At 38.3% G+C, this 27,621-nt stretch overlaps 1 protein-coding gene across 1 annotated transcript in view; it reads right to left on the bottom strand.

Annotated features, from left to right (window-relative positions):
• Window positions 1–27,621, bottom strand: part of HYDIN (HYDIN axonemal central pair apparatus protein) — a 431,085-nt gene that overhangs the window by 184,291 nt on the left and 219,173 nt on the right. The window contains exon 20 of the mRNA XM_024735584.1: window positions 2,663–2,901. Within this exon, the coding sequence (XP_024591352.1) occupies window positions 2,663–2,901 (239 nt within the window). The remainder of the gene's footprint in view (window positions 1–2,662; window positions 2,902–27,621) is intronic.

The following is a 27,621-nucleotide window of genomic DNA, read 5'->3' as shown; positions in this document are numbered from 1 at the left end:
CATATCCTCTAAACCTTACCAAAGGTCAAGGGGACTATAATGCATCAGAACACCACCCGGATCGCTCATTTATCTCAGACTAATGTGCTTTAAAGATGCTACTACTCATGCATGCATGCATGCATGCATTCATCTATTCTGCAAATATTTACTAAAGACCTCTTTATTGTCTGTCTCTTTGCTAGACACTGAAATTTCTAAGATCTTGGAGGTGGTTCAAATGTGTTTTTGTTTGAGTTTTTTTTTTTTTTTAAACTGATTTATAAGCTTACTTTAAAATATTCTCTTCAGGGAAAAAACTCATCTCAGGACTTTTAAATTTTATTTTTTATTTTTTGGGGCTTTGAGTTTTCATCCCATCTGTCCCTCCTTTGGAAAGACACCATGTCTAATAAGCAAGTTGAAGCTTGCTAAATAATAAGGAGTGTTTGCCAGTTGTCAGGTATAACCATTATTAGCTAAATATATGTCCAATGGGGCATGCTCATTGGAGTCTTCACTTTGTAGTTTGACTTCAGGGCTAAATGTAGGTTTTGGGGAAAATAATAAACAACATATACTATTGTATAAACTAGGCAGGGTCTCTGTTACTTATTCACAGTGTATACTTCAGTCATCATAGCACCCCAGTAATACTAAGCATATTGATTAATTTTATTGATGAAGAAACAGAAGCTCTGAAAATTTAAAGGAGTTGTCCAAAAATATGCCATCAGAAGAGGTGGCATACGGGTATTTCTTTAGATCCCTGTGCCCCCAAAATTGGCAAACTTTTCCTGTAAAGGACTGAATAATAAATATTTTAGACCTTTTGGGACACGTGGTCCATCACAACTACTCAACTCTCCACCGTAGTGTGAAAGAAGCTGTAGACAATATATGTACATGAATGGGCGTGGCTGTCTTCCAATAACAACAGTTAGTTTATAGAAACAGGCAATGGGCTGCAGTTTTCCCACCCCTGCTTTTGATGATTCTTCTGGAGATTGCTGGCATCAAGATTTTATGTCAAAAAGAAGAACAATAGGGTTTAGGCAGAGCAGAAATTGGCAGCTAAAAGATACAGGTTGCTTCTTTATTTGTTGAAAACTATCAGCTATCCCTCCAATTCTAGGCAAGTGTCAGAATATCCTTTGGGGTCATTTGACACTATTTGTAGATTAAGGAGAACATGTAATTAAGTCTGGTTTGCAGTATATTGTTTTCTGTAATTATATTTGAATGCACTTAACAAATAAATTTGGAAACAGGAATAGTATGCAATGACCATATGGTCAATGGATAGGAGGAGAGGAGCATTTTTCGTATCTAGTTGACACAAAAACTGTAATTGGATGCCTCTCTGAAAACATATGCAATTAATGATCTCACTTGCCTATTACTTAATTCCTACTGGTTTATTGTATTCTCAATTAAGTGCCATATTTTGTAGATGAAGCAGAGGAAAGGAGGTATGGATGGGTTTGGGAGGAGGGTTCCTAACAGTATTTTGTCAGGTACATCTCTAAACACACTGTGTCCATCTTGGTTTCAGGGCCTTTGGCCAAAAGGCAGGAGCATCCCCTTGAGATCTGTTCACAGCACTGAAACAAACAGGCACCAATTCAGTTGGCTCCTGAGCGTCAACTAGTGACAATGCATGACTCTTCTGAGGAACCATAAACAAACCCTCACACATGTCCTCCATGGTTAGTATTCAAACCCCATACATTTTTAGAGTCACATTTAGATCGTTCTGCTCAGAGATATCTACCCTGTACCACCTGTTATTTAAATATTTAGACTCTCTAGCTTTTCCTGAGTGATCAGGTGGAGCCAACTACAACCACCTCAGTTGCTGGTGCTACGGTGGGGAGGCAAGCAGAGAACATATACGAAAAAAAAAATTACTGGCTTTGCAATACCTGGTAATATAATGTGGACAGGAGGGCAGAAAGAAACTAGCTCAGATATACTCCAAAATTTTAACAGATTTTCTCCAGAAGGTGGGATTGTGATGCAGTTTATTTCTCCATTTCTTTATAAAATTTTTTTAAAATATTTTTTTATTTGGCTGCGCTGGGTCTTTAGTTGCAGCACGTGGGATCTTCGTTGCCACATACGGGATCTTTAGTTGCGGCACATGGACTCTTAGTTGCGGCATGCATGCGGGATCTAGTTTCCTGACCAGGGATCGAACCGGGGCCCCCTGCATTGGGAGCACGGAGTCTTAACCGCTGAACCAGCAGGGAAGTCCCTGCAATATATTTTTACCTTCCTATTTATACTCTACTTAGGTTATCACTAAGATCCATTTGTATTTTCTACATTCATGGAGAGGAATTAACAATATATTGGAATCAAAGAAGAGAAACCATGTTCAAGATTCTGAATTTGTCACAGAGAAGCCACAGTAAGTTTCAGAGAAGAATATACTTCCTGTGAACCATCTCTTCTCTAGTGTAGAGGGACACAGCTTGGAGAATGTAACCAAACTATGACTAGGAAATGTCTTCTTGTGGCTGATGAACCCATCTGGAGGGGGAAAAGTGAAGATAGGGAAGGGAGGGGGCTGACGAGGCTAGTTCTGTTTACTTAAAAAGAATTTTCCAAAGTAGGAGTGATGCTCAGCTTATAGAATATATGTGATATGCATAAAACTTGGTCCATGATATTTCCTTACCTAAAATGTGCTCCCAAATTGAGTTCTGGTGCAAAGGGCTTATCTGAAACAATGGTGGAGCCAATTCCTGAAGCCTGGACAGGTATCCGGTATGTGTTGCTATTTTCAATGTCCAAAATGACTGTGTCTTTGAATGTCAGTATGTCGTTCAGGTTGGCAGTCAGTGTCAGTTCAACATCACTTTCTGGGGGAACTGTGCCTTCCTTGGGCTCAACCGTCCAGAGGGACTTTTTGTGTGCCTGTAACACAAGACTACAAGTTAGCAGTGAAGATGTTCTTGGCTTTTCATTCTGCACGTGTCAAAGCCCTCTGTATTTCAAATGCCTGGCACTGCAGAACTCAACATCAGAGACAAACATTACTTTTTTGAATCAAAGCAGCTGGGTGTTTGTTGGCTTTTCTTTTTTTTCCTTCAAAAAGCAATACGATTTTGAAGAGCAAACCTACAATTCTACTTTTGAATGCTCTGTGAAGATTCTTTACATCTCTTTCTTAAGACGACAGCCCAGTTCTCTAACAAGCTTATACTAATTATCTGCTCTAATCTCCAGATTCTGAGAAACCAGCAGAAGGTACAACATCCTTCCTGGAATTTGGAAGTTTTAAAAGAAATGTTTTTCAAATGCAAAGTTTCCATGATGTTATAGTAGGGATGAAGAGCTTTCATTAATAAACACAGTATAGGAAGTCATCTTCGTTTCTATTATTTCATCATAATCAATAGAATTTCATTTGCTAAAATTCCAAACTTATTTTGAAATGTGTGATAGGACTAAATTATAGAGTTGGAAGTGACTCCCACCAACCTGTTCCCTTTAACTGCTTAGATCCTCATAGCTCACTCTCTTTCCTCCCTAAGGTCTTTGACCAAACAATACCTCTCAGTGAAGCCTACTCTGACCATCACATTTTAAGTTGCAAGCCTTCCCCCCAGTATTCCTGATCCCCTTTACCCTGCTCTATATTTTCCCCTGAGCATTCACCATCTTCTAACATTGTGCATGACTGATTGATCATGCTTCTGTCTCTCTGCACTACCATATAAGCTCTCCAAAGAAGGGATTTTTGTCTTTTTTGTTATTGGTGTTCACTGATACATCCCTAGGATCTATAACTATGCCTGGTACATAGGAGATGCTTAATAAATATTTGTTAAATGAATTCATATATCTGCCTTTTAATCAAATCCTTTGATGTTAGAGATCTTATTTATCATCTAAGGTAACTTATCCCTGGTTTTAATAACTCAAACTATTTGATATGTCTTCCTTATATTAGAGATACGTTTGTTTGTTTTTGACCTTCCAAACACTGGTATTTGGTCCACTCCCTTGGAGCTAAATAGAATAAATCAAATCTCCCTCTTTTGTTCAACAGCCCTTCAAATTCTACATCCAGCTTTAGAAGAAAACCTCATATGGCTCCAAAGTAAGTTGAAAATTTGGTTAAAGTGTCAAATAATAAAAAATGACTCATGCTATAAGCATCTTATTTAATTTAAAAATATAAATTCTGTTTCTTTGGTGGTAATCTATTTTCCCAGGCTGCTTCTAAGATTTTTATCCTTGTATTTGATTGATTATAGTTCAGGTTCACTACAATGTCTCTAGTTATGGGTTTATTTGTATATCCTGCTTGGAATTTGCTACACTTCCAGAATCTGTGGTTTGATGTGTTTATTTCTGAAAAATTCTCAGCCATTATGTTTTTAGATACTGTTTCTGCCTCATTCCTTCTCCTTTCCTTGTATTACTCCATTACACATGGGTATGACTTTCCTAGTGTGTCCTCTCTGTCTCAGCCTTCATCTGCATTTTCCATTCTTTCTCTGCCTGTGCTTCATTTTGGAGGACTTCCTCTGAGCTATCTTCCAGTTCATTATTCTTTCTTCAGCTGTGTGTATTTCACTATTAAACACATTTATTATGTTATTAATTTCAGCGTTTTTTGTGTGTTTTTGAATTCAGGTTTTATTATTTACTTTTCTTTTTATACATTTTTCAGCCTTTTGAGATGTTTAAAAATTCTGATTATGACATTCGACTTATTAGCTACTTTTCCTATCCTTCCTAGTCAACTGTAAATTTTATAAGCAAATTGTTCTTAGGATTTTTCAGTACATATAGCAAATACACGTTCAGTGGTTCTAAGGTCCAGGTGTTGTGGGAGACACAAAAATGTCCAAAGCACCATTCCTGCCCCCAAGAAGCTGATAGTAATGACATTCAGTGAGACCACCGTGTAAACAACAAAAATGCAAGTCAGAAGGAGGTTGGGGTGAAAGTGCCTCAGGGAAATCTAAAGAACAAGGTGCATTTCCAGAGCAGAAGATATTGAAATTCTTTGTCTGTATGACAAATTTCCAGACACATTTTCTTTTCTGTCTAAATTGCTGCATTGGGTCTTCGTTGCAGCGTGCGGGCTTTCTCTAGTTGCGGCGAGCGGGGGCTACTCTTTGTTGCAGTATGCGGGCTTCTCATTGCAGTGGCTTCTCTTGTTGCAGAGCGTGGGCTGTAGGAGCCCAGGCTTCAGTAGTTGCAGCATGTGGCCTCACTAGTTGTGGCTCACGGGCTCCAGAGCACAGGCTCAGTAGCTGTGGCGCACGGGCTTAGTTGCTCCACAGCATGTGGGATCTTCCCGGACCAGGGCTTGAACCCGTGTCCCCTGCATTGGCAGACGGATTCTTAACCACTGCGCCACCAGGGAAGTCCCCCTAACTGTATTATACTATTGCTTGATAAAATTCAAATTTATTCTACTCTAATTTTATATATAAACAATTATCTCAAAATTAACACAAAGCACCATATCCCTATTTTGATTGCTGTATCATTTAAATCATTTCTAACAGTCCTGTTTTGAGGAAGAAATTACTCAGAAATATTTATATGGATAAATATTCATAGAAAATATTTAGTGATGACTAACAAGGCACTGGGAAAAGGCTGAAAAAGGAACTGGTATAGAGATCATTTAGAAACTTCCAGGATAATAATGGAGAGGCAAAGCCAAACTCTCCACTTCACTGAGGAAGAGTCTGATCACTCCCTCGTGAATCTTTCTTGGCTCCCCGTGCTCTTCTGAGTAGGGAAGCTCAGAATAAGCCCTCTGAAGAAAAGCACATAGAAGAAAACAACAACTTAAAAACAAATGTAAAATACACTCTATGGGCTGGATTTGAGAGGGCACTCCAGTCCAGAATTATCCTGCCTCTATTTAGTTCCTATGGTGTATTTCTCCTAGCAAATGTAAAAACACATGTAGCTCTATGAGGGCTTAGGTACAATGTAAAGCTGCGGATCAGAAACTTCCTGACAAGCACAGATTGGGTTTGGAATAGAGTTGCACTGCTTGATGATGGTTGTAAATAAGAAGAATGTATGTTGCAATTTGCAGGCAAGAGTTAGAAATTTCAGCCAGGCAGAATCTCACAGGATGGCAGTGCTTTGGAATGTCACCAAAATCCAGGTCTGGCCCCAAAGCAGATTCAGAGACTGGATTTGTTCAGTGGGCCCTGCATGGTCACTCTCTTGGGGACAGGCTCACAGGCACTTAAATAAGGAGAATCTAAGATTTAAACTCAAATGCCAATTTCCCAATTAACAACTGAGGAAAATTCTATTCCATAGACCACAATGTTAATTATATTTCCTCCTGGTTTGAAAGTCTGAGTGGGAACTAATAAATACATTGCATTTTAAAATTCAAATAAATTAAACAAAGCACAGAAGAACAGTTCTCAAGATTATAAGTTGTTTATAAAGAGGATGTAAATGAATGATGATGTGGAAATTTTATTTTAATTTTGGTATTAATGGAAATTATAGGTTTAACTCTAAGTCCAGATGCCTGTTATTATTCATAACCTTTTAATATGGGCCATCTCTAGACACAGATATAAAAGAAAACAAACATTGAATACCACACTAGTTAAACTAGGGCTGAGATAAGATATTTGTATGAGAATTTTCTCTATTCAGTGGACACTTGCCAAAAGAAATGTTGATGCTTGTATGACTCAAGTTGTTTTTCCAAAATTTCTCTCTAACTTTTCTACTCACAGTAAATTAGCCCTAGTGGAGTACTAAAATATTAAGAAGACAGTAAGCAAAGTCTGTCTTTCCAGAACATTAACCTGTATTTGTATGTAGTTTTATCTTAAAATATTAGTAACAAAAAGATAATAATCCTCATAAATTCAATTTTGGGGACTACAGATCAATTATTACTGGCAAGAGAAACTACAAAATTGAACACCACTGTATTTTGCTCATGTTTAGGTTCAAAGAAATAACTTCTTTGCATCTTAATTTATCCACTTTTCCAAAACAGTCTGTGATAGCCCAGTCACAGCAACGTAGGGTTCTCTGGCATGCACTTCAAAACCCTTATATGTGTGACTGATTCACTTTGCTGTATAGCAGAAACTAACACAACATTGTAAATCAACCATATTCCAATAAAAATTTTTAAAAAATAACTAACAAGGACCTACTGTATAGCACAGGGAAATATACTCAACATTATGTAATAACGTACAAGGGAAAAGAACCTGACAAAGAATAAATATTTTTATATATATTTATATATATATATGTAACTGAATTGCTGTGCTGTATACCTGAAACTTACATGATACTGTAAATCAACTATACTTTAACAAAAAAAAATTAGAAACAAAAAACAAAACTCATAGCGTCGACCCATTTCCCAGTTCCAAAGCCACTGTCACATTTGTAGGCATCTGTTGCAGCAGTACCCACTCTCAGCACCCTTATCTGTCTTAGTCAGCTGGGACTGCTATAACAAAGTACCGTAGACTGACTGCGTGGCTTATAAACTACAGAAATTTGTTTCTCACAATTCCAGAGGCTCTAAGTCTGAGATCAGAGTGCCAGCATGGTTGAGTTCTGCAGAGAGCCCTCTTTCAGACTGAAGACTGTTGCCTTTTCCTTGTATCCTCACATGGAAGAGAGCAGAGCAGAGGAAGCAAGCTATCTTCTGACCCTTAGTAGGGCACTAACCCCATCATGAGGACTCTACCCTTGTGACCTCATCTAATCCTAATTACCTCCCAAAGGCCCCACCTCCTAACACCATCACATTGGAGGGTAGGGTTTCAGCATATGAATTTTGGAGGAAAACAAACATTCAGTTCCTGACATTCTGCCCCAGGCCCCCCAAATTCATGCCCTTCACATATGTAAAATATATCCATTTCATCTAAACAGCTCCCAAAGCATCAGGATGAACGTACCTTGAGTCTCACTCATACCTGATTTAATTGATATTTAGATGAGACTCTAGAGTTGATACTGGAATAAGTTAAGACTGTTGGGACTGTTGGGATGGAATGCATGTATTTTGCATGTGAGAAGGACATCAATTTGGAGGGGCCAGGATGGAATGTTATGAACTGAATGTTTGTGTTCCTCCCGAATTAATGTTGAAACCCTATCCTCAATGTGATGGTACTAGGAGGTGAGGCCTTTGGGAGGTAATGAGAGTTAGCTGAGGTCGTGAGGTGGAGCCCTCATGACCGGGATTAGTATCCTCGTTAAGAGTCATGAAAGACTCACTGCCTCTGCTCTGCTCTCTGTCATGTGAGGATACAGTGAGAAGTTATCAGTCTTCAGTCTGATCCAGCCTAGTGGTACTTTGTTATAGCAGCCTGAACTAAGACACAGTCCCAAAGTGAAAATACTAATATCCTCTAACATATTAACCATAGAAAATAACACAAAAGTGAGTTCTAAAGAGCTATAAATGCAAATGCAACTTCCTATAGATATTTTTAAGTGCGTCATTATAGCATCATTTCATTGGAGTTTTTATTACAGTAAATAGGAATCTCTGACATATCATTTTCAGTCTGACCTACATAATCAAAGTAATACATGGAAATAGATTTCCCATGCTTGAGTAACTAGCCCTTCTCTTTACTTAGAACTATCTGTCTTACTTTCAGTTTTTTTTATTCTAGGCTTTTATTTTATTTTGTCAAAGATTTCTCTCTTTAATGAAAAAAATCAGTAGATAATAAAGCTGGTTCCAAGGAGAATACAGAGACTGGTTTATATAGCCAGTGAAAGAAAAAAAAATGCTGAAATATAATTGCTAAGTTAGATATTTGTTTAATTTCCTATAGAACAATAAAATCACAACATTTGATGTAATCTTTTGCATTTCTAGAAGTCCTTTAGAATTTAAATTTTAATGTCCTGATTGACTTTGAAAGACATACAGTAATCATTTTAGGCTATTATTTTAGATAAAGTAATGCCAGCTGCTATAATGGAAAGATTCCTGATACTCAATGGCTTAATAATACAGAAGCTTATTTCTGGCTCACACGCATTCCAGTTGGTGGCAGGAGTGAGGATGGGCTTCTGTTCCATTCAGGCATTCAAGGGCCCCAGCTAAACAGATACTGACATGTTTATTAATTCATGGCTTCTAAGCCAGTGTGGACATTGACATCTGCCTGGCCAATAAGAGAATGGAGGGTCATATGCCAAGATTTTATGCACAAGCCTGGAAGTGGCACACATCACTTCCGCTCACTTCCACTGGCCAGAGCTCAGTCACGCAGCCACACCTAACTCCAAAGGAGGCTGGGAAATGTCATCTGCTCTGGCCCAAGAGTAAAGGAGGACAGGCGTGGTGAACTGCTAGCTACTCTCTGCTCTAGCTACCTTGTTGGTTCTGTATACTGTCACATCCTTAAGTCTTCCCCCAACAGATTTTGGAAGGTGAAGAGTTTACTCTATCAGAACACAGAAGTAGGAGTATAATTTGGTATTTCAACTTCTATGGGAATTGCAGGCCTGGAGTTCATATCTATCTGCTGTTAGGACAAATGGAGGGGCAGCTAGAAGATATAATAAAAACGTTCTAGGCAGGATCATTTCATTCTGTTGGCCCTTCTTCCCAAATATATGGCCTTTGAACACTCTACATAGTTTTACTTATTTATGAGGCTCAGCTTACAATCAAAACATAAATCAATGCCATTTTTGTCCTTCTTTTATCAAAAAAAAATGCCTTTCAAAAGAGGGTATTGGCAACGTCAGCTTTCCTGTTCTAACCATTTATTTTCCTCGTCTAGCCAGTAGCACAGGTCAACCCTCTGTCTACAATAAAGAGAGGGTGTCACCAGCCTAAGTGCTATTTCAAGTCTGGGGACATTAGTTTTCGACGGATGGGTACCATTTCTATTCTGATTCCTGCTGACACGGGTTGGCTGTTCTGGAAAGAAGACCTGAAGTTGCTCTCCAGGGCTGAAGTGGTAAGTTTTCTTTTTGATGAAGCTTATTAATCAATGTTTGGCATAAAACCAGGCAGCAAAGTACATCCTAGAATCCAAGAACAAGGCACATTAAAATGCCAGCTGCTGGGACTTCCCTGGTGGTCCAGTGGCTAAGACTCCGCACTCCCAATGCAGGGGGCCTGGGTTCGATCCCTGGTCATGGAACTAGATCCCACATGCCGCAACTAAGAGTTCGTATGCCGCAACTAAAGATCCCGCATGCCACAACTACAAGATCCCACATGCGGCAACTAAAGATCATCCCATGTGCTGCAACTAAGACCCGGTGAAGCCAAATAAATATATATATTAAAAAATAATAATAAAAAAATAAAATAAAATGCCAGCTGCTAAGGTACTGGACTATCCTTACCAAAAGTCAGGCTCTAAACCACTCTCACCTTGTGTCTCTTTGGTATTTGGCTTTTAGGGGTATCCTTTGTTTTATGGAGGACTTGGCCTATGTGACGTTTTATGTTATTAGATGGCAAATTTGACTAAAGGAGGGATGGATGAGTGATAATCATAGCTATGGAGAACATTTGGTAACCCTTTCAAAATAACAACACAGCAAGACAACGACTGATAGGTTAGGAAGGAAGGCTCTAAAGGAAAAGAGACATTGTGGTTTGAGTCCCAGATCTGCCACATTCCAGCTGTTGGACATTGGGCATGTCACTTAACCGTGGCCAGCCTCAGCTTTCCCACCTGCAGCTCATGATACTGACTGCACCTTCTGCACAGAGTTGATGGTTAAATGAGGTGATGCATATAAAACTCAGAATAGTGTCTGGCACACAGTAAGTCTCCATAAATGACAGCTATTGTCATCATTTTACCAAGAGCTGAAATGTCCCACATGACACAATTATGGGCTCAATAGTATTTGTCCCTGAAATATATTACAAAACTGAGACAGTAAGGATGGATGCTAAGAAAACATTAACATACAATACTCTTGCCAGAAGAGAAGCATCTCATAAGGGTTTACAGTACGCAGAAATATAAGATGGCTACTCCTACTCCATCTCCTGGTGTCCGGTTATCTTCTCCTAGTTATTAAATCAAACACTAGTCTAGGCGCTGCTGTGAGCGGATTTTGCAGATGGAGAGATTACCCCAGTGTTCCCGACTTACGCCGGAACACAGAGCCCTTAGAAGGGATCGGGCTCTTCCTAATGAGGAGATTCCAAGCATGTGAGGGTCTATGGAAGGGGTACATGGTGGGGAACTGTGAGGGGCTTGAAGGCTGACAGCAGTCCCTGGCTGACAGCTAGCAAGAAAATGGGGCCTCAGTTATTCAACTGAGAGAAGACAAACTTTGCCAAACCTGAGGGGGCCTAGCAGTGGATCTTTCCCTAGTCAAGCCTCCAGAAGGGAATGCAGCTCAGTCAGCATCTCGATCTCAGCCTTCTGAGATCCTAAAGGCAGGATCCAGCCAAGTCATGTCTGGACTTCTGACCCATGGAAACTGAGGTAATACATTTGTATTGTATTAAGCCACTAAGTTTGGAGTAATTGTTTATGTAGCAATAGAAAACTAATACAGGGTTCCAAAGATGAAAAAAATTAGCTTTCCTAAGCCTTCTACCAAAATCTCAGCAACAGCTGCCTCTGCTTTTTCTATGAATTGGTGCTAGAATGCCTGAGTCATTCCAGTAGCCCATGAACAACACATACAGGAGGTTGGTATGTGTATGTGCATATGACTGTGCAAAGGATGGAAAAAATGTGATCTTTTGCAATTCAGAATTCCACGCCCACTGGTGATAAGTGTTAAACCCTCCTCCTTAGATATGAGGGTACACATATCTAAGGCTAACACTTGCTTTTTATTTGACAATAGGGCATTAGCACACTTCTTAGGCAGTGATCAGGTCCCAAGGTAAAACAGTCAGAGCTTTTATAAATTACCCTATCATGTACTTAATATTTGCCATAAAAGACAAAAGTGTTTGCACATGTCGTTTCAACAGTAAACGAGAGCAATTACACTCAGGCAGACCTCCTATCCTGCAGTGCTAATGACTGTGAAGCTTGAAGAAAACAGCACTGTGCACTTTTCTCTAAAATGACTCGCTTGCCAGTTGAAATCTGCAGGAATTTCCTTCCATGGAATGAGAGGACACAAATAACAACAAGAACCAAGGTGCAGAGTGAGGGATTTCTTTGGATTTATACTATTATCTCAGCAGATGACCAATTCTTTGTGGAACAAGAACAATGAACAGTCACTGAGGCCTTTCTCTTTTTTGTCCTCTAAATGGTATCTGTAGTCATATGGTTCTCTGCCCTGAAGTGAGTCACTTTGCTGCTTAAAATAATTAACTGAACGTTAGGAGATGAAGTACAAAAGAAATGATGCCGGAGCTTTATAAGAGAAGCAGAGAGGGTCATGATTAAAAGAGGGGGCTTTAAAGTCACACGGAGACCTGTTGGTCAACTGTGGACTCTGCCCATTTGTAGCCAGGTGGCTCTGTATTAATTTTTAAAATCTAGGTTTCAGTTTTCTCATCTGTTAAATGTATTACTTGAAGATGAAATAAAATGGGTGCCAAGCACCTAGTACTTTGTCTACCACAAAGTAAATACTCAATAATTGGTGGTTATTATTAACGTTATCATTCAAAACTTCACGTCCAGTTCTCCTTCCTGCTTGCACCCTCCCCAATCTAGTTGACAGGAATCTCTTTCACAGGCCTGATCCTATGCCTCTCTTGCTGGAGATTCTGGGTGGCTCCCCAGTGTCTGGACCAGTGGTGCTGAATTTTTTTCCCCTTTGATAAAGCTATGGAACCCCTCCATAGAAAAAGTACACACACACACACACACACACACACACACACACACACACACACACACACACACCACATATCCCAAACTTTACATATAATTTCCAGGGTTCTTTGACCCCCAAACATGGTGGGTGTTTCTCATCTTTTCTGTTTGAAATAAAGGCAGCCTGCAATCAAGACCGGTACACCAGATAAGAACCTATGGTCTGGAGGATTTGTTCCAAATCCTTTGTTAGAGGGCCCCAATGCACTTTTCCAGGCTTACTTCCCAGGCACTGTCAATTTCCAACACACACCCTCGGTTTCAGCCACACCAGATCTTCCCAAGTGAGCTGTACATCATCACTGCATTTAACTATGCTGTTCTCTGGAAATGTACACCCCATTTCCCTGTCCTTCTCCTCCTTATGCCTCAAGTCTCTACTCAAATGTGCCTACCTCTGAACATTTTTAATTTTATGGAAGAATTAGCCACTTCCTCCTCTGTGCTTATATATAACATAGCAGCATACTGTAATACTGTGTTATTTTTGTATCCATTTCTTTTTTTTGAAACTGTAAACTCTTTGAAGAAAGAGATCATTCTTATGATTTTATGAAGAAAGATCATTTTTATGTCTCTCCCTTCAGCTAGCAGAGTTTATCCCAGGCATGAGGAAGATGCTTAAAAATATTTATTTATTGGCCAATAAATATATGAAAAATGTTCAGCATCACCAGTAAGCCAAAGAAACACAAACTTAACTAATGATACAACACTTTTTTTCATCTGCCAGTTTAGTAAAACAAACAAAATGTTAGCAAGGGTCTTGGAGAGGGTGACATTCTTTAACACTGATGGGGGTAGGGTGGGTAGGATACAAACTGGTACAAACTTTCTGAGACATAATATCAAAAGATGTATCAATACGCTTAGTTATGTTCATGTCATTTGACCCAGCAATTGCATTTCTAGGTATTTAGTCTAAGGAAACAGTTAAAGATGGGAGCAGCAATTAAGACGTGAGCATTGTTTACAGTGGTGAAAAACTGGAAACCACCTACCAGTAGGGGATTAGTTAGTTAAACAACTGTCGTGGAGCCAAATGATGCAATAAAGTCAGTCACCGAAAATGACCTGAACAGGAATACTCCTTAATAATTCATAACAAAATTGACTATACTACACTGTTGAATGAAAATAGCTGGTAATGAAATAGTATTTTTTGACGGTGGGGGGTAGGAATACACAGTCAGACACACAAACACAGTAAAGTTTTGGAAGATGTACACCAAAGATTTTATAGTGGTTAGCTTCAGGGTGGCATACAGTGATTTTTTTCTCTATCCTTATAGAATAAACAGAAGTTAAGGAAATGTTATTTGTGTAACAAGAAGACACACGTATACTTCTTGAATAAATAACTCATTCTAAAAGGATACGATCACTCTTCTCTTTTAGAGAGCATTTAATTTTAACTCTGTTTGCTCTCTTGCTTCAGATTCATTCCCAGTTTCTTTCTTTCTTAGAAGCTTTTTCTTTAAAAATAAATAATACATGTCACAGTGTTAAATTCAAATGGATTCAAGGATAATGAGTCTCTCTCTGTCTCTCATGCCTGTGCATGATCACTAGTTACCATCCCCAGAGGCAGCCACTGTTTGCTGTTTTCTGCCTGGCTTTTCAGAGAAACTTTATAAGTAAAATTAGACATATATGTATTTATATTATTGCATATATACTTTTCTTGCATAAATGGTAGCATACTTATACACTCTGTCCTGAAGCATGATGTAAATTTTAAAATTTTATTTGTATTAAATGTATACACATACACAATTTCCAAAGTTAAATGGTTCTAGAAAAGTTATATTGTGAGAATTTGGTAAAGTTGCAGGATACAAAATTAATACACAGAAATCTCTTGCATTCCTATACACTAACAATGAAAGATCAGAAAGAGAAATTAAGGAAACAATCCCATTTACCATTGCAACAAAAAGAATAAAATACCTAGAAATAAACCTGCCTAAGGAGGGAAAAGACCTGTGCTCAGGAAACTATAAGATACTGATGAAAGAAATCAAAGACAACACAAACAGATGGAGAGATATACCATGTTCTTGGATCAGAAGAATCAATATTGTGAAAATGACTATACTACCCAAAGCAATCTACAGATTCAATGCAATCTCTATCAAATTAAAAATGGCATTTTCCACAGAATTAGAACAAAAAAATTGACAATTTGTATGGAAACACAAAAGACCCTGAATAGCCAAAGCAATCTTGAGAAAGAAAAACTGAGCTGGAGGAATCAGGCTACCAGACTTCAGACTATACTACAAAGCTACAGTAATCAAGACAGTATGGTACTGGCACAAGAACAGAAATATAGATCACTGGAAAAGGACAGAAAGCCCAGAGATAAACCCACACACCTATGGTTACCTAATCTATGACAAAGGAGGCAAGAATATACAATGGAGAAAAGACAGCCTCTTCTATAAGTGGTGCTGGGAAAACTGGACAGCTACATGTAAAAGAATGAAATTAGAACACTCCCTAACACCATACACAAAAATAAACTCAAAACAGATCAAAGACCTAAATGTAAGGCCAGACACTATAAAACCATTAGAGGAGAACACAGGCAGAACACCCTTGGACATAAATCACAGCAAGATCTTTTTTGACTCACCTCCTAGAGTAATGAAAATAAAAACAAAAACAAACAAATGGGATCTTATGAAACTTCAAAGTTTTGTGCAGCAAAGGAAGCCATAAACAAAACAAAAAGACAACCCTCAGAATGTGAGAAAATATTTCAAATGAAGCAACTGACAAAGGATTAATCTCAAAAATATACAAGCAGCTCATGCGGCTCACTATCAAAAAAACAGACAACCCAATCCAAAAATGGGCAGAAGACCTAAATAGACATTTCTCCAAAGAAGATATACTGGTTGCCAACAAACACACAAAAGAATGCTCAACATCACTAATCATTAGAGAAATGCAAATCAAAACTACAATGAGGTATTACCTCACACCGGTCAGAATGGCCATCATCAAAAAATCTACAAACAGTAAATGCTGGAGAGGGTGTGGAGAAAAGGGAACCCTCCTACACTGTTGATGGGAATGTAAATTGGTACAGCCACTATGCAGAACGGTATGGAGGTTCTTTTAAAAACTAACACAGAGCTACCATATGACCCAACAATCCCACTCCTAGGCATATATCCAGAGGAAACCATAATTCGAAAGGATGCATGCACCCTGATGTTCATTGCAGCACTCTTTACAATAGCCAGGACATGGAAGCAACATAAATGTCCATCAACAGAGGAATGGATAAAGAAGATGTGATACATATATACAATGGAATATTACTCAGCCATAAAAAGGAACGAAATAGTGCCATTTGCAGAGACATGGATGGACCTAGAGATTGTCATACACAGTGAAGTAAGTCAGAGAGAGAAAAACAAATATCATATAATATCGCTTATATGTGGAATCTAGAAGAATGATACAGAGGAACTTATTGGCAAAACAGAAATAGAGTCACAGATGTAGAGAATAAACTTATGGTTACCAAGGGGGGTAAGAGGGGGTGGGATGAATTGGGAGATTGGGATTGACATATATACACTACCACGTTAAAAATAGATAACTAATGAGAACCTACTGTGTAGCACAGGGAACTCTACTCCATGATCTGTGGTGACCTAAACGGGAAGGGAACCTCAAAAAGAGTGGATATATGCTTATGTATAACTGATTCACTTTGCTGTACAGCAGAAACTAACACAACATCATAAAGCAACTATACTCCAATAAAAATTAATTTAAAAATATTTTTAAGAAGGTATACTGTGAAAAACACTTGTCTCTTGAACGCACTCTCTCACCCTTCTCATTCTCATTGTTGCACATTAATGAGGGCAACCCCTTTAATTTTTAGCATTTTCTTTTGGTGTTTACCTTCACATCTGTAAGTAATCTACTGCTACTTCTTAATTTTTCAGTTTGAGCCTTATCCATTTTCTTCTATGGAAGATAATGAAAGCTTTTTTCCTCTCCCTCTCTCTGTGCATTTGTTTTACCAACTCTTCTACATTTTCATTTTGGGTAGTTTCATCTGACGGTTCACTTCCACAGTTTTCATCTGTATGTAATACGCAGTTAAACCCATCTATTGAGTTCCTAATTTCAATTGTATTTTTTAGGTCTTCAATTCCCATTTTTTCTCTTTTATACTTTCTAGATCTCTACCAAAATTTTAAATCTTGCCTTTTATTTCCTTCAGTATATTAAGCATATTGTAGATTTATATTAATTTGTCTCCTGTATGCCTGGTAATTTTTAAATTAACTGTTTGACGTTGTATATGAAAACCGTAGAGATACTTTGAGGCTTAGAACAATGTTGTCTTCCTCTGGTGAGACTATATATTTGCTTCTAGGAAAGATGTTGGGGAAAACCAGCAATCCCAGAACTCCTTTATATAGGCAGAGATTAAAATGATGGTCTGTACTAGCTTAATTTTGTTCCCAGAATGTAGCTTTTCCTAGTACTAACCAAAAGTTTGGGAGTCTTACCAAGTCCATTCTTCTCCAATTTTTCTCTCTCTAGCCTGTCCTGATTCCAATGTTTATCTTCTTAGACCAGTGAGTTTTCTGAAAGCTCCTTTCAGTTTTTCAGCCTCTTCTGGTACTATGTGGGAAAAGCAGTCACAAACGCTGGATGTATATTTCTCAATTTCCTTTTACTTTTGGGTTGTCATTGGCTTTGTTTGCTCCGTCATTCCCTTAAACTCATGCTTTTTCGTATCTTGCCCAGCTTTTCTCTCTGTTCTTAGAGGGAAGTAGTTCAGAATGATATATTGAATTGAAAGGGCTTGGTCTGAGCTTGGTACGCTGAGAGTTCCGGTTGGTCAAGCAATTGCCCTACCTCTTAATTTCCCCATTTGTGGGGAAAAAAAAAGTCTGAGAATTTTAAGGCCAGCAGACTTTGACTGTATGAGGGAGGCAGGTATCTGTAATTTACACAGCTCTTAAGTAATGTGTACCAACAATTTAAAAAAATTTTTATTTTATATTGGAGCATAGTTGATTAACAATGTTGGGTTAGTTTCAGGTGTACAGCAAAGTGATTCAGTTATACATATACATGTATCTATTCTTTTTCAACAATCTTTTAAGGCTACAAGAAGGTATCTTTGAACAAGGACAATAATGTTCTTTCTGAAAGTCACTGCCTTCTCAAGACAGATTAAAAAATTTTAATTAAAAAAATTTTTTTAAGATAAAAAAATTTTTAAAAAGACAGTGAAAAGTGTCATATCAAACACAAGTCATGATGATAGTTAAATAAAAGGAAATAGGACTGCTCTGAGCACATAGGCATGATTTTCACAGTGCCAGGACGCATCTGTACAAATACATGAATAAATAAGCCCCAAGGAGCTAAAGAATTAGAAAGCTAATGAACCTGAAATTTCTAAAGTAAGTTATTTGCTAATAAACCTTTTTTTTTAACATCTTTATTGAGGTATAATTGCTTTACAATGGTGTGTTAGTTTCTGCTTTATAACAAAGTGAATCAGTTATACATATACATATAATAAACCTTTTTTTCTTTGATGTGGAAGAACACATATGGATTCATCAATAAAAATGTTTTATATTTTATAAGATGGCTTCACTGTCAAAAATTATAGAAACAAGTGAAGAGTAAGGAAAAAGGCAGCATTAGAGTTCCCATTTGACAGAGCACTGTACTACGTGGATCAGTTAAATTTGAAACCTAGGGGCCTCTCTGAGTGTGCCTTATTTCTTTTTCTTTCTTACCTAAGAAAAATATAAAAGATCTTAAGATACAGTGTCATAAAAATTTAAGTCTTTTCATAAGCCATTTCACCTAGATCTTCTTGTCTTCTTGTCTTCTTGTCTTGTCAACATTAATAATCAAAGCTACCATCTATTGAATGCTGAGTGCTTATTTTTTACCAGGCACTTTCTACATAGATTATCATGTTTAATCTTCTAGATGCCATTATTAGTTCCATTTAAAGAGAAGGAACCAAAGGCTCTGAAAGATTAAATAACGTGCCCAGAATTAGTGCACGCACAGTTAAGGCTTGATTCCAGATCTGTTTGAATACAGTACCTACACTGTCGATAGTACAGAATACTACTTCAGCACTGACACACTTAACCACTCTTTGTTGAGTGACTACCATATGTAAGATAACCGTGCATGACACATGACCATGCCCACCCTCAGATAATGTTGTCCTCCCCTCCCAGACACACCCCAGTTTAATGTCCTAACATCTCAGAGGAGGATTTTTTTCTTCCAAAGCATGAAACAATGCTGCATACAACTTTATCGCAACTGACATTTAAAAAACTACCCCAAGTGTCACCCTATGGAGAGCTCTACTATGTTATATATGCCTCTCCAGTCTCTTTCCTTTTACTTGAGACAGGGAAGATGAAATGTGACTAAGGAAGAATATGATCTGCTCCCTGATCAACATCATATAATATTGACGTATGTGTGTTGGGGATTTCATACCATTAATAAACTTTTACACCATGCATCTCTTCTTGTCTTTTATCATTATATAAAAGTGTTTATTTCATTTTGTACTAGCTTATTATTGAAAATGACTGTCTACTGTCAGTGCACAAACAGGCAGAATAAATTTTTTAGTTGATAATGACAATAATAGGCATCCCCTAAAAGTGACATGAGTTGGTGTCTTAGTCAATGTGGGCTGCTATAACAGAATACTATACTGGGTGGTTTATTAACAACAGAAATTCATTTCTCACAGTTCTGGTGGATGGCAGTCTGAGATCAGAGTGCCACCACGATCAGGTTCTGGCATGCGCGAGCTCTCTTCTGGGTTGCAGACAACCATTTTTCTCATTGTATCCTCACGTGATGGAGAGGGTGAGAAAGCTCTCTGGGGTCTCTTTTACGAGGGCACTAATCTCATTCATGAGGACTCTACCTTCATGACTTAATTACCTCCCAAAGGTCTCATCTCCTAATACCATCACTTGGGGGGTTAGGATTTCAATATATGAATTTGGAGGGCAGGGCACAAACATTTAGCCCATTGCAGTTGGGTTGATGATGATGATGGTAATAGGGAACAAGTTATAGATTTTTATGGAGGCGGGAAATTAGAACTTGAAAAAAAAAACACACTTGATCCATATGAAGGAAGTTTTGCCTTAATCTCCCTCTGTGGTGACAAGTATTAACTGTTGCCTGAATAATAATTAATTAACATAAACAATTTGCTAAAGCTAATTAAGAGCTGGAATAGGCAGAATGAAGATGGAAAGGTTTACAAAGCATGCAGGAAACCAAGACATTTTTCTTTTATTTTCTGGCTAGCTCTTTAGTGACAAGGAAATCAAATCTCCTTTCATTTTGGCTCTAGCTTATACTGGAACTAATCATATTCAATCAGTAGAGCTGTCGCTCTAAATTCAGGGGAGGTGCTGACCCATCATGTTACCTAACATTCAATCAGTAGCTTTCCTTCTCTCAGGGTGGTTTATAATCAATATGACCTACTGGAATCTGTCTTTTGAGTTTCACATTTAGCTATGCCAAAGTAAAAGAGGTCTCAAGTGAGGGTGGGGGTGAGAGGCTTACAGCTCTCTGTCAAGTACAAACCTTTGCTTCTGGAAGTCTCTTGATATCACTGCCACTGGTATCCTCTTGTCACTGAATGAGTCACTTGGTATGGCTTAGGAAAAGCACAGTCTATTCTGGAATGGCTATGACTTTTATGTGGTGAAAGAAAAGATGCCCACCATGATAAACTAGAATGTTATTCTCTTCTTATTTCCTTATTACTGTGAATTTATTTTATAGATTTTTCACAATTAAGGCTAAGACATAAGAACTCTGCTCTCTCAGGCCAGCTGAAGATACAGTTCATCATGCTTTTGTCAGTGCTCACCGATAATATATAAAGCACTATAAAAAGCAGTTAAGAGGACTGACAATAGATCAATGAGTTTAAGCTTTAAAACATGTCTTTTACTCTAACACACAGATAAAAAGAGATCATGTTTTGAAAAATGAAAAGCCAGGCATAGTTGTTTCCATATCTTGGCAACTGGAAATAATGCTGCTGTGAACACCGGGGTGTGTGTATTTTTTTGAATTAGTGTTTATGTTTTTTTCAGAGATATACCCAGGAGTGGAATTGCTGGGTCACATGGTAGTTCTATTTTTAGTTTTTTTTTTTTTTGTTCGCGGGCCTCTCACTGTTGTGGCCTCTCCCATTGCGGAGCACAGGCTCTGGACGCGCAGGCTCAGCGGCCATGGCTCACGGGCCCAGCCGCTCCGCGGCATGTGGGATCTTCCCGGACCGGGGCACGAACCCGCACCCCCTGCATTGGCAGGCGGACTCTCAACCACTGCGCCACCAGGGAAGCCCTATTTTTAGTTTTTTAAAAAAACTTCCATATTGTTTTCCACAGTGGCTGCACCAGTTTACAGTCTCACCAACAGTGTACAAGGGTTCCCTTTTCTCCACATTCTTGCCAGCATTTGTTATTTGGGACTTTTTGATGATAGCAATTCTGACAGGTGTGAGGTGATAACTCATTGTGGTTTTGATTTGGATTTTCCTGATGATTAGCGATGTTGAGCATCTTTTCATGTGCCTGTTGGCCATTTGCATTTCCTCTTTGGAAAAATGACTATTCAGTTCTTCTGCCCATTTTTTAATTGTGCTTTTTTTTTGATGTTGAGTTGTATGAGCTGTTTATATATGTTGGATATTAATCTCTTATCAATCCTACCATTTGCAAATATTTTCTCCCATTCAGTAGGTTGTCTTTTTGATTTGATGCTGGTTTCCAGGCACAGTCGTACTCAAAAACAAGGTAAACATCATGTAGGCCAGAAGTGGAAGAGAAACAATAAACTTCTAGTAAAGGAAGCTCAAGGGAGAAAAACAGAAACCAAAAAGAGCCTCCAGGAAGTAAAGGATAAGGGTCAAGGTTCCAAGCTAACAGAGATTCCTTGTATTTGAAAGAAGGCTAAACAAAGCTGTGATGTTCCTGAGGCTACAGTCTACACACAGGCTTGTGCCAGTGGTGGTGGACATTATGGTGGTGAAACAGAGACTGTCATGTAGATAGGCTCCAGGCCAAGCCACTGCCCAGTGTGATGACTGAATCTACATCCCCATGGAAAAAAGGCTCAACACTTGACTCTGGACTACTGATTTGCTCAGGGTGAAGACAAATGGAAAAAATGCTGGACAGGGAGATAAGAGCACTGAGAATGAGAGAAAAAATACCCCACACCTGATTAATTTATCATTTAAAATTCCAAATGCAACCTCAAACAACTGGTTAATGAATTCATTCTTGAGCATCAATAGAGCTAAATGAAATTGATTAGAAAATGTGCCGAGACCCTTGTAGAGGTTCAGGATACGATAATATATATAAAACAAGGATTATGAAACAAAAACATGAAGATATGAATCAAGAATTGTAGATATGAATAACCAATTATAAATCTTGGAATTGAAAAGTACAGTCACCGAAATTAAATTTAAAAAGTAAGGATTCCCAGGTGGTGCAGTGGTTAAGAATCCAGCTGCCAATGCAGGGGACATGGGTTCAAGACCTGGTCTGGGAAGATCCCACATGCCGCGGCGCAACTAAGTCCATGCACCACAACTACTGAGACTGCGCTCTAGAGCCCGCGAACCACAACTACTGAGCCCACGTGCTGCAGTTACTGAAGCCCGCACGTCCTAGAGCCCGTGCTCTGCAACAAGAGAAGCCACCACAATGAGAAGCCCGCACACCGCAATGAAGAGTAGCCCCCGCTCTCCACAACTAGAGAAAGCCCACGTGCAGCAACGAAGACTCAACGCAGCATAAATAAATAAATGTATTTTTAAAAACTATATTAAAAAAAGTAAGTAGATAAGATAAACTTGATTTGCCAAAAGCAAAAAGAGAATTTGGAAACTGGAACATACCACTGAGGAGGCACCACAGAGAGATGAAGAGATGGATGAAGAGATGAAAGATATGGATGGAAATAAAATTAAGCTTGTAGAATTGCACAGAAACGTGTGTGTGTGTGTGTGTGTGTGCGTGTGCATATATGTGTATTGTTTTCCTCAGAGTAGAAAATAGAAGGACTGGTAGAGAAGAAACATTTGAAGAGATGATGGCAAAAAACTTTCCAGTATTTAAGGGTCAAATCTTCAGATACAGTAAAGAGAAATTTAAGAAAATAAAAATGAAAACCCAGTCTTAAAAGCAACTAGTGAGAAAGACAAATTACCAATAAAGGAATAATAATCAGACTAATAGCAGAATTTTATCAGCAACAATTGATGCCAGAGATCAATGTACAAAGGAAAAAAAACCTTGTTAAATAGATTCTTATACTCAGCTAAACTAGCATGCAAGACTGAAGGTGAAATCAAGATATAGTCAAATATACATAAACTATGAAACCTCTAGCATAGAACTTAAAGGGATAAAATTCACCAAGAAGAAATACAAACCAAGAAGGAAGCAGAGAGATACAAGAAATAAAAGAAGAATAAAGAGAAATTCGCAAACTATTTTGATAACTAGTGAGTAGTTACTGAATGACAAAATTCAGCAACTTTGTGGAAAGAAGAGAAGATCCAAAATTCTACACAATAATTACAAATGACAGGTGTGAAGAAAGGTTAAGAGATAATAAATGTGTGATAGGGTCCTTGTCTTATTCTTGAGGAGGACCAAGATACTGATTTCTTTCATTATTGTTAGAAAAAGATAACATTTATTTGTTAGGGTTAATAACAAATAAAATAAATAAATAAAATCTATAGCCTCCAAACGAGTATGGGAAAAATGTACATAAGATAGCAGTGGTTGGAGGGGGGCTTGGAGAAAATTTATCAATCCAGTACAAAGCAGAAAAGAAGAAAACTAAAGAAGAAAACAGTATAGTATATAGGAAAGACATGGTAGAAGTAAGTCCATATATTTCAATAATCACAATAAATTTTAAAAGGTTAGTCTTGGTACGGTTGATTGAATAATAGCCCTCCAAAGATGTCCATATCCTAATCCCTGATATCTGTGAATATGTTGTTTTACATGTCAAAAGGGACTTTCAGATATGATTAAGGATCTTGAGACGAAGAGATCATCTTGGATTACTGGTGTGGTCCCAATGTAATCACAAAGTTCCTTATAAGAAGGAGGCAAGAGGGTCACAGTCAGAGAAGAAGTAAGAATGCAAACAGAGGTCAGAGAGCAAAGATGTTATGCTGCTGCTGGCTTTGAAGGTGCAGGAAGGAGCCATGAGCCAAGGTACGCAGGTGGCCTCCAAAGCTGGCAAAGGCAAGGATGTAGATTCTCCTCCAGAGTCTCAAAAAGGCACACAGCCTTACAGACACATTTTAGACTACCGACCTTCAGAACTGTAAGATAACAAATTTGTTACAGGAGCAATAGAAAACTAATGTACTCATCAATTAAAAGACAGAGTCTATCATTAGCATTTAAAAAATTCAGTCGTGTGGTGTTTTAAGAGAGTCTAAACAAATCAGCACACAAAACAAACCAATACATACCCAAAAATCCTGAAAATAAGGGAATGAAAAAGATATATCATGCAAATGCTAGCTAAAAGAAAGGTGATGTAGCATTATCTCTATCAGGCAAAATAGAATTTAAGTCAAAAAGCATAAATAGGGGCTAAAATGGACAAATTACTATGAAAAAAGGAATAATATATTGTGATATATAAGTCACGAATTTATATACACCTACCAACATAGCTTTTAAATATACGGAGTGAAAGTTGACATAATTACAAGGAGAAATGGAAAAGTGGGAGATTTTGATAAAATTATATCAGAAACTATCATACAAATAATTAAGGCAGTAAAATGTTTGAACAATACAATACATAAGCTTGATTTAATACAAACATGTGTCAGGAATTCAAAGCAGAGACCCTTGTCACTTGAAGGAGACAGGCATATAAATAAGTAAATATAAAAAGGAGGATCCCTACTTACACAAGAAAATAACCCAATGGCTTAGGAGCAGAAGGAGATGTGAAAGCCTGATGATTCCCTTGATGCCACATCACTGTGTATTTCTATGGCAAATGACCAAAAAAATGTTTAAAAAGAACTGCTTGAATGAGACATCAGAATTACTGCTTCCTGGATCCCGGAAACTCTATAAAGACCTAACTGCAAGGGGCTCTCTTGCAGATCACAGGGGCAAAGGATGCTGTGAAAACGTTTTAGTGCCAGCTGAATCCCAAGGTGTCACTGACGCCTGTACGCAAGTTCTCGAGTTAACGGTACACCTGAGGTTGAATTAGAGCCAAGAGTAAATGAAAAAGAATTCCAAATGCTTCCAAACAAGTGCTGAGCAATGCACTTGCTCCACCTAGCAAGGGGCACCCATGCAAAGAAGGCATCTATCTTCCAGCCCAGGGCTGAGGTCCCGGTGGCCAGGGACCACATCCTCGCCCTCATTTCTGCTGTCATCCCGACAGGAGCACCATGTGCACAAGCAGAGCCCACACACTCTTGCCAAAAGGGTCTTTCTATGGTCTGCTCTCACATTCTGATATTTTTTACCCCACGCAAACCAGAGGTGACTTACTCTATTGTTTGGAGTCCTTCACCTTAATCCAAGTAAGCTGGCCCATTCAAAACCTCAAGGGGAGGCTGATATTTCAAACATTCCAAAGCAAAGCATGACAGACGGCTGGCAGTGGGTGCCGCATCTGGGGAGGGTGGACTTTTTGACTGGCAGTCAAAAGAGGGGAGAGAATGACCCCTCCTTTTAGGGCACCCAGCAGAAAAGAGAAGAACTTCCAGACATGGATTTATAGTGATAACATAAGAAATGAAGACTGTGCCCTTGGCGCTACTTATTTCTGAGTGAGCAAGAAGTTAAATGCAATAATTATCTGACCACGACTTACGGGGGCACTGAGCACTGGGGTTAGGGAACAAACAGCTATCAACTGAAACTCTCCTAATGTTTAGTGATTTCTGTAAGGATGAATCTGTAGATTCAGTATGGTATATCAAGTTGAAATTTAATAAATGGTATTTCAATTTCTTTCTCCACTGTAGTTAATTTCTAAGTTAGTGTAATTCAATTTCTATATTAACACACATAGTATTTACTAGGAAATCCATCAAAAATCCCAGCCGAAATATGAAAGGAGTTTAATTTTCACCTATGAGAAATACAGTTGAAATGACTTTTATGCTATAAAGGTAATCAAATCAATAAACGTCAGTTTTCCAAGAGGAGACTGAGGGAAGAACATCACACTTTTGTCTCCTTGGAACTGGAGCTTGCTGTTTTAAGATGATATTAAACAATCAAAAAAGATGGAATCATGAAAACCTTTATGGAAAAGAAAAAGTCCCATTTTAACAACCATATGGGTCATTCAATATATATACTATATTAGTAAAAAACAACAGATCCTTGATGTGCTTTTGTTTCTTAAAATGTACCAAAAGTTGCCACAAATTGTGAAATCTGGAGATATCTGAAAATGAAAGGGGAGGCAGTGAGGAAGGGAATCCTTGCTGTATTTGTATGTAAGCATTCTTGTGGTTTCTTTCCATCTCCTTCCTCTGTAATCCACTGGGACCCTCTCATGCCCCCTCTCATCAACTCAGACAGGTTGGCTGACTCCTCCTACCCACTGTGAACTCTGCACATACAAAACTGGACCGGAAGCCACATTTCCTAGGCAATACCCCATGCTTCCACCAAACACACCAACTGCGACTCATTGGATAAAGACTAGAGAAGGTGTCCTTTTCTGTAGGATTTTTCTTTCAACATTATTCATTATACAAGATCAACAAGGCACTAGATCAAGAGTGGGCTTCTGTCTGAATCGCATGTTCAAAAGAGCAGTGACTGTACCGGAAATCACTGTCTTTACAAGGAGTAATGACAAATGATAATATAATAATAACGATAATGATAAATGGCTCCTAGTTGGGACCAATGACTCTGAGGAGCCATTACAAGTCGATAGAAAACTATGATCCTATTCCCTCTGATATTTTATAAAATTAACAATAATTGATTTTTCCGAAATATCTGACACAGTGGCACAGTGGCTGAGAATCTGCCTGCCAATGCAGGGGACACGGGTTTGAGCCCTGGTCTGGGAAGATCCCACATGCCGCGGAGCAACTAGGCCCGTGAGCCACAACTACTGAGCCTGCGCGTCTGGAGCTTGTGCTCCGCAACAAGAGAGGCCACGACAGTGAGAGGCCCGCGCACCACGATGAAGAGTGGCCCCCGCTCGCCACAACTAGAGAAAGCCCTCGCACAGAAACGAAGACCCAACACAGCCAAAAACAAACAAATAAATAAATTAAATTAAAAAAAAAATCTGACAAATGCTGAAACCAAAGGTCAGCACTCATTCAAATGTCAATTAATTTGGAAATAGGAGAAAGGCTATACTATTTTAAATTTTATATTTAAATTTAGAAAACTTCTTCTAAAATCAAGAATAGTTTCAATTACTGAATTAGAAATTCCTAAATTCTGCAAAAAATTGGTATCTCTGTTTAAAAAATTAGCTTATAGAAGACTAGTGGATCTAAGTGTCATTATAAAATACACAGAAGTAAGATAGACTCATTTCTAGAACCAATTTATATCTATTTTTCTATCTATCTTTGTTTTGCTGTGTTCTTTAATTTCTACTTTTGGAAACTACCATCTTGTTGTATTTCCTACATCCTTAAAAACTACATTAAAATATTGCCAGAAGGAAGAGAGAATAAAAATAG

This window comes from Neophocaena asiaeorientalis, unplaced genomic scaffold, assembly GCF_003031525.2.
Source record: "Neophocaena asiaeorientalis asiaeorientalis breed wild unplaced genomic scaffold, Neophocaena_asiaeorientalis_V1.1 scaffold40, whole genome shotgun sequence".
NCBI lineage: Eukaryota > Metazoa > Chordata > Mammalia > Artiodactyla > Phocoenidae > Neophocaena > Neophocaena asiaeorientalis.
This window is presented reverse-complemented; position numbering and strand designations above follow the sequence as displayed.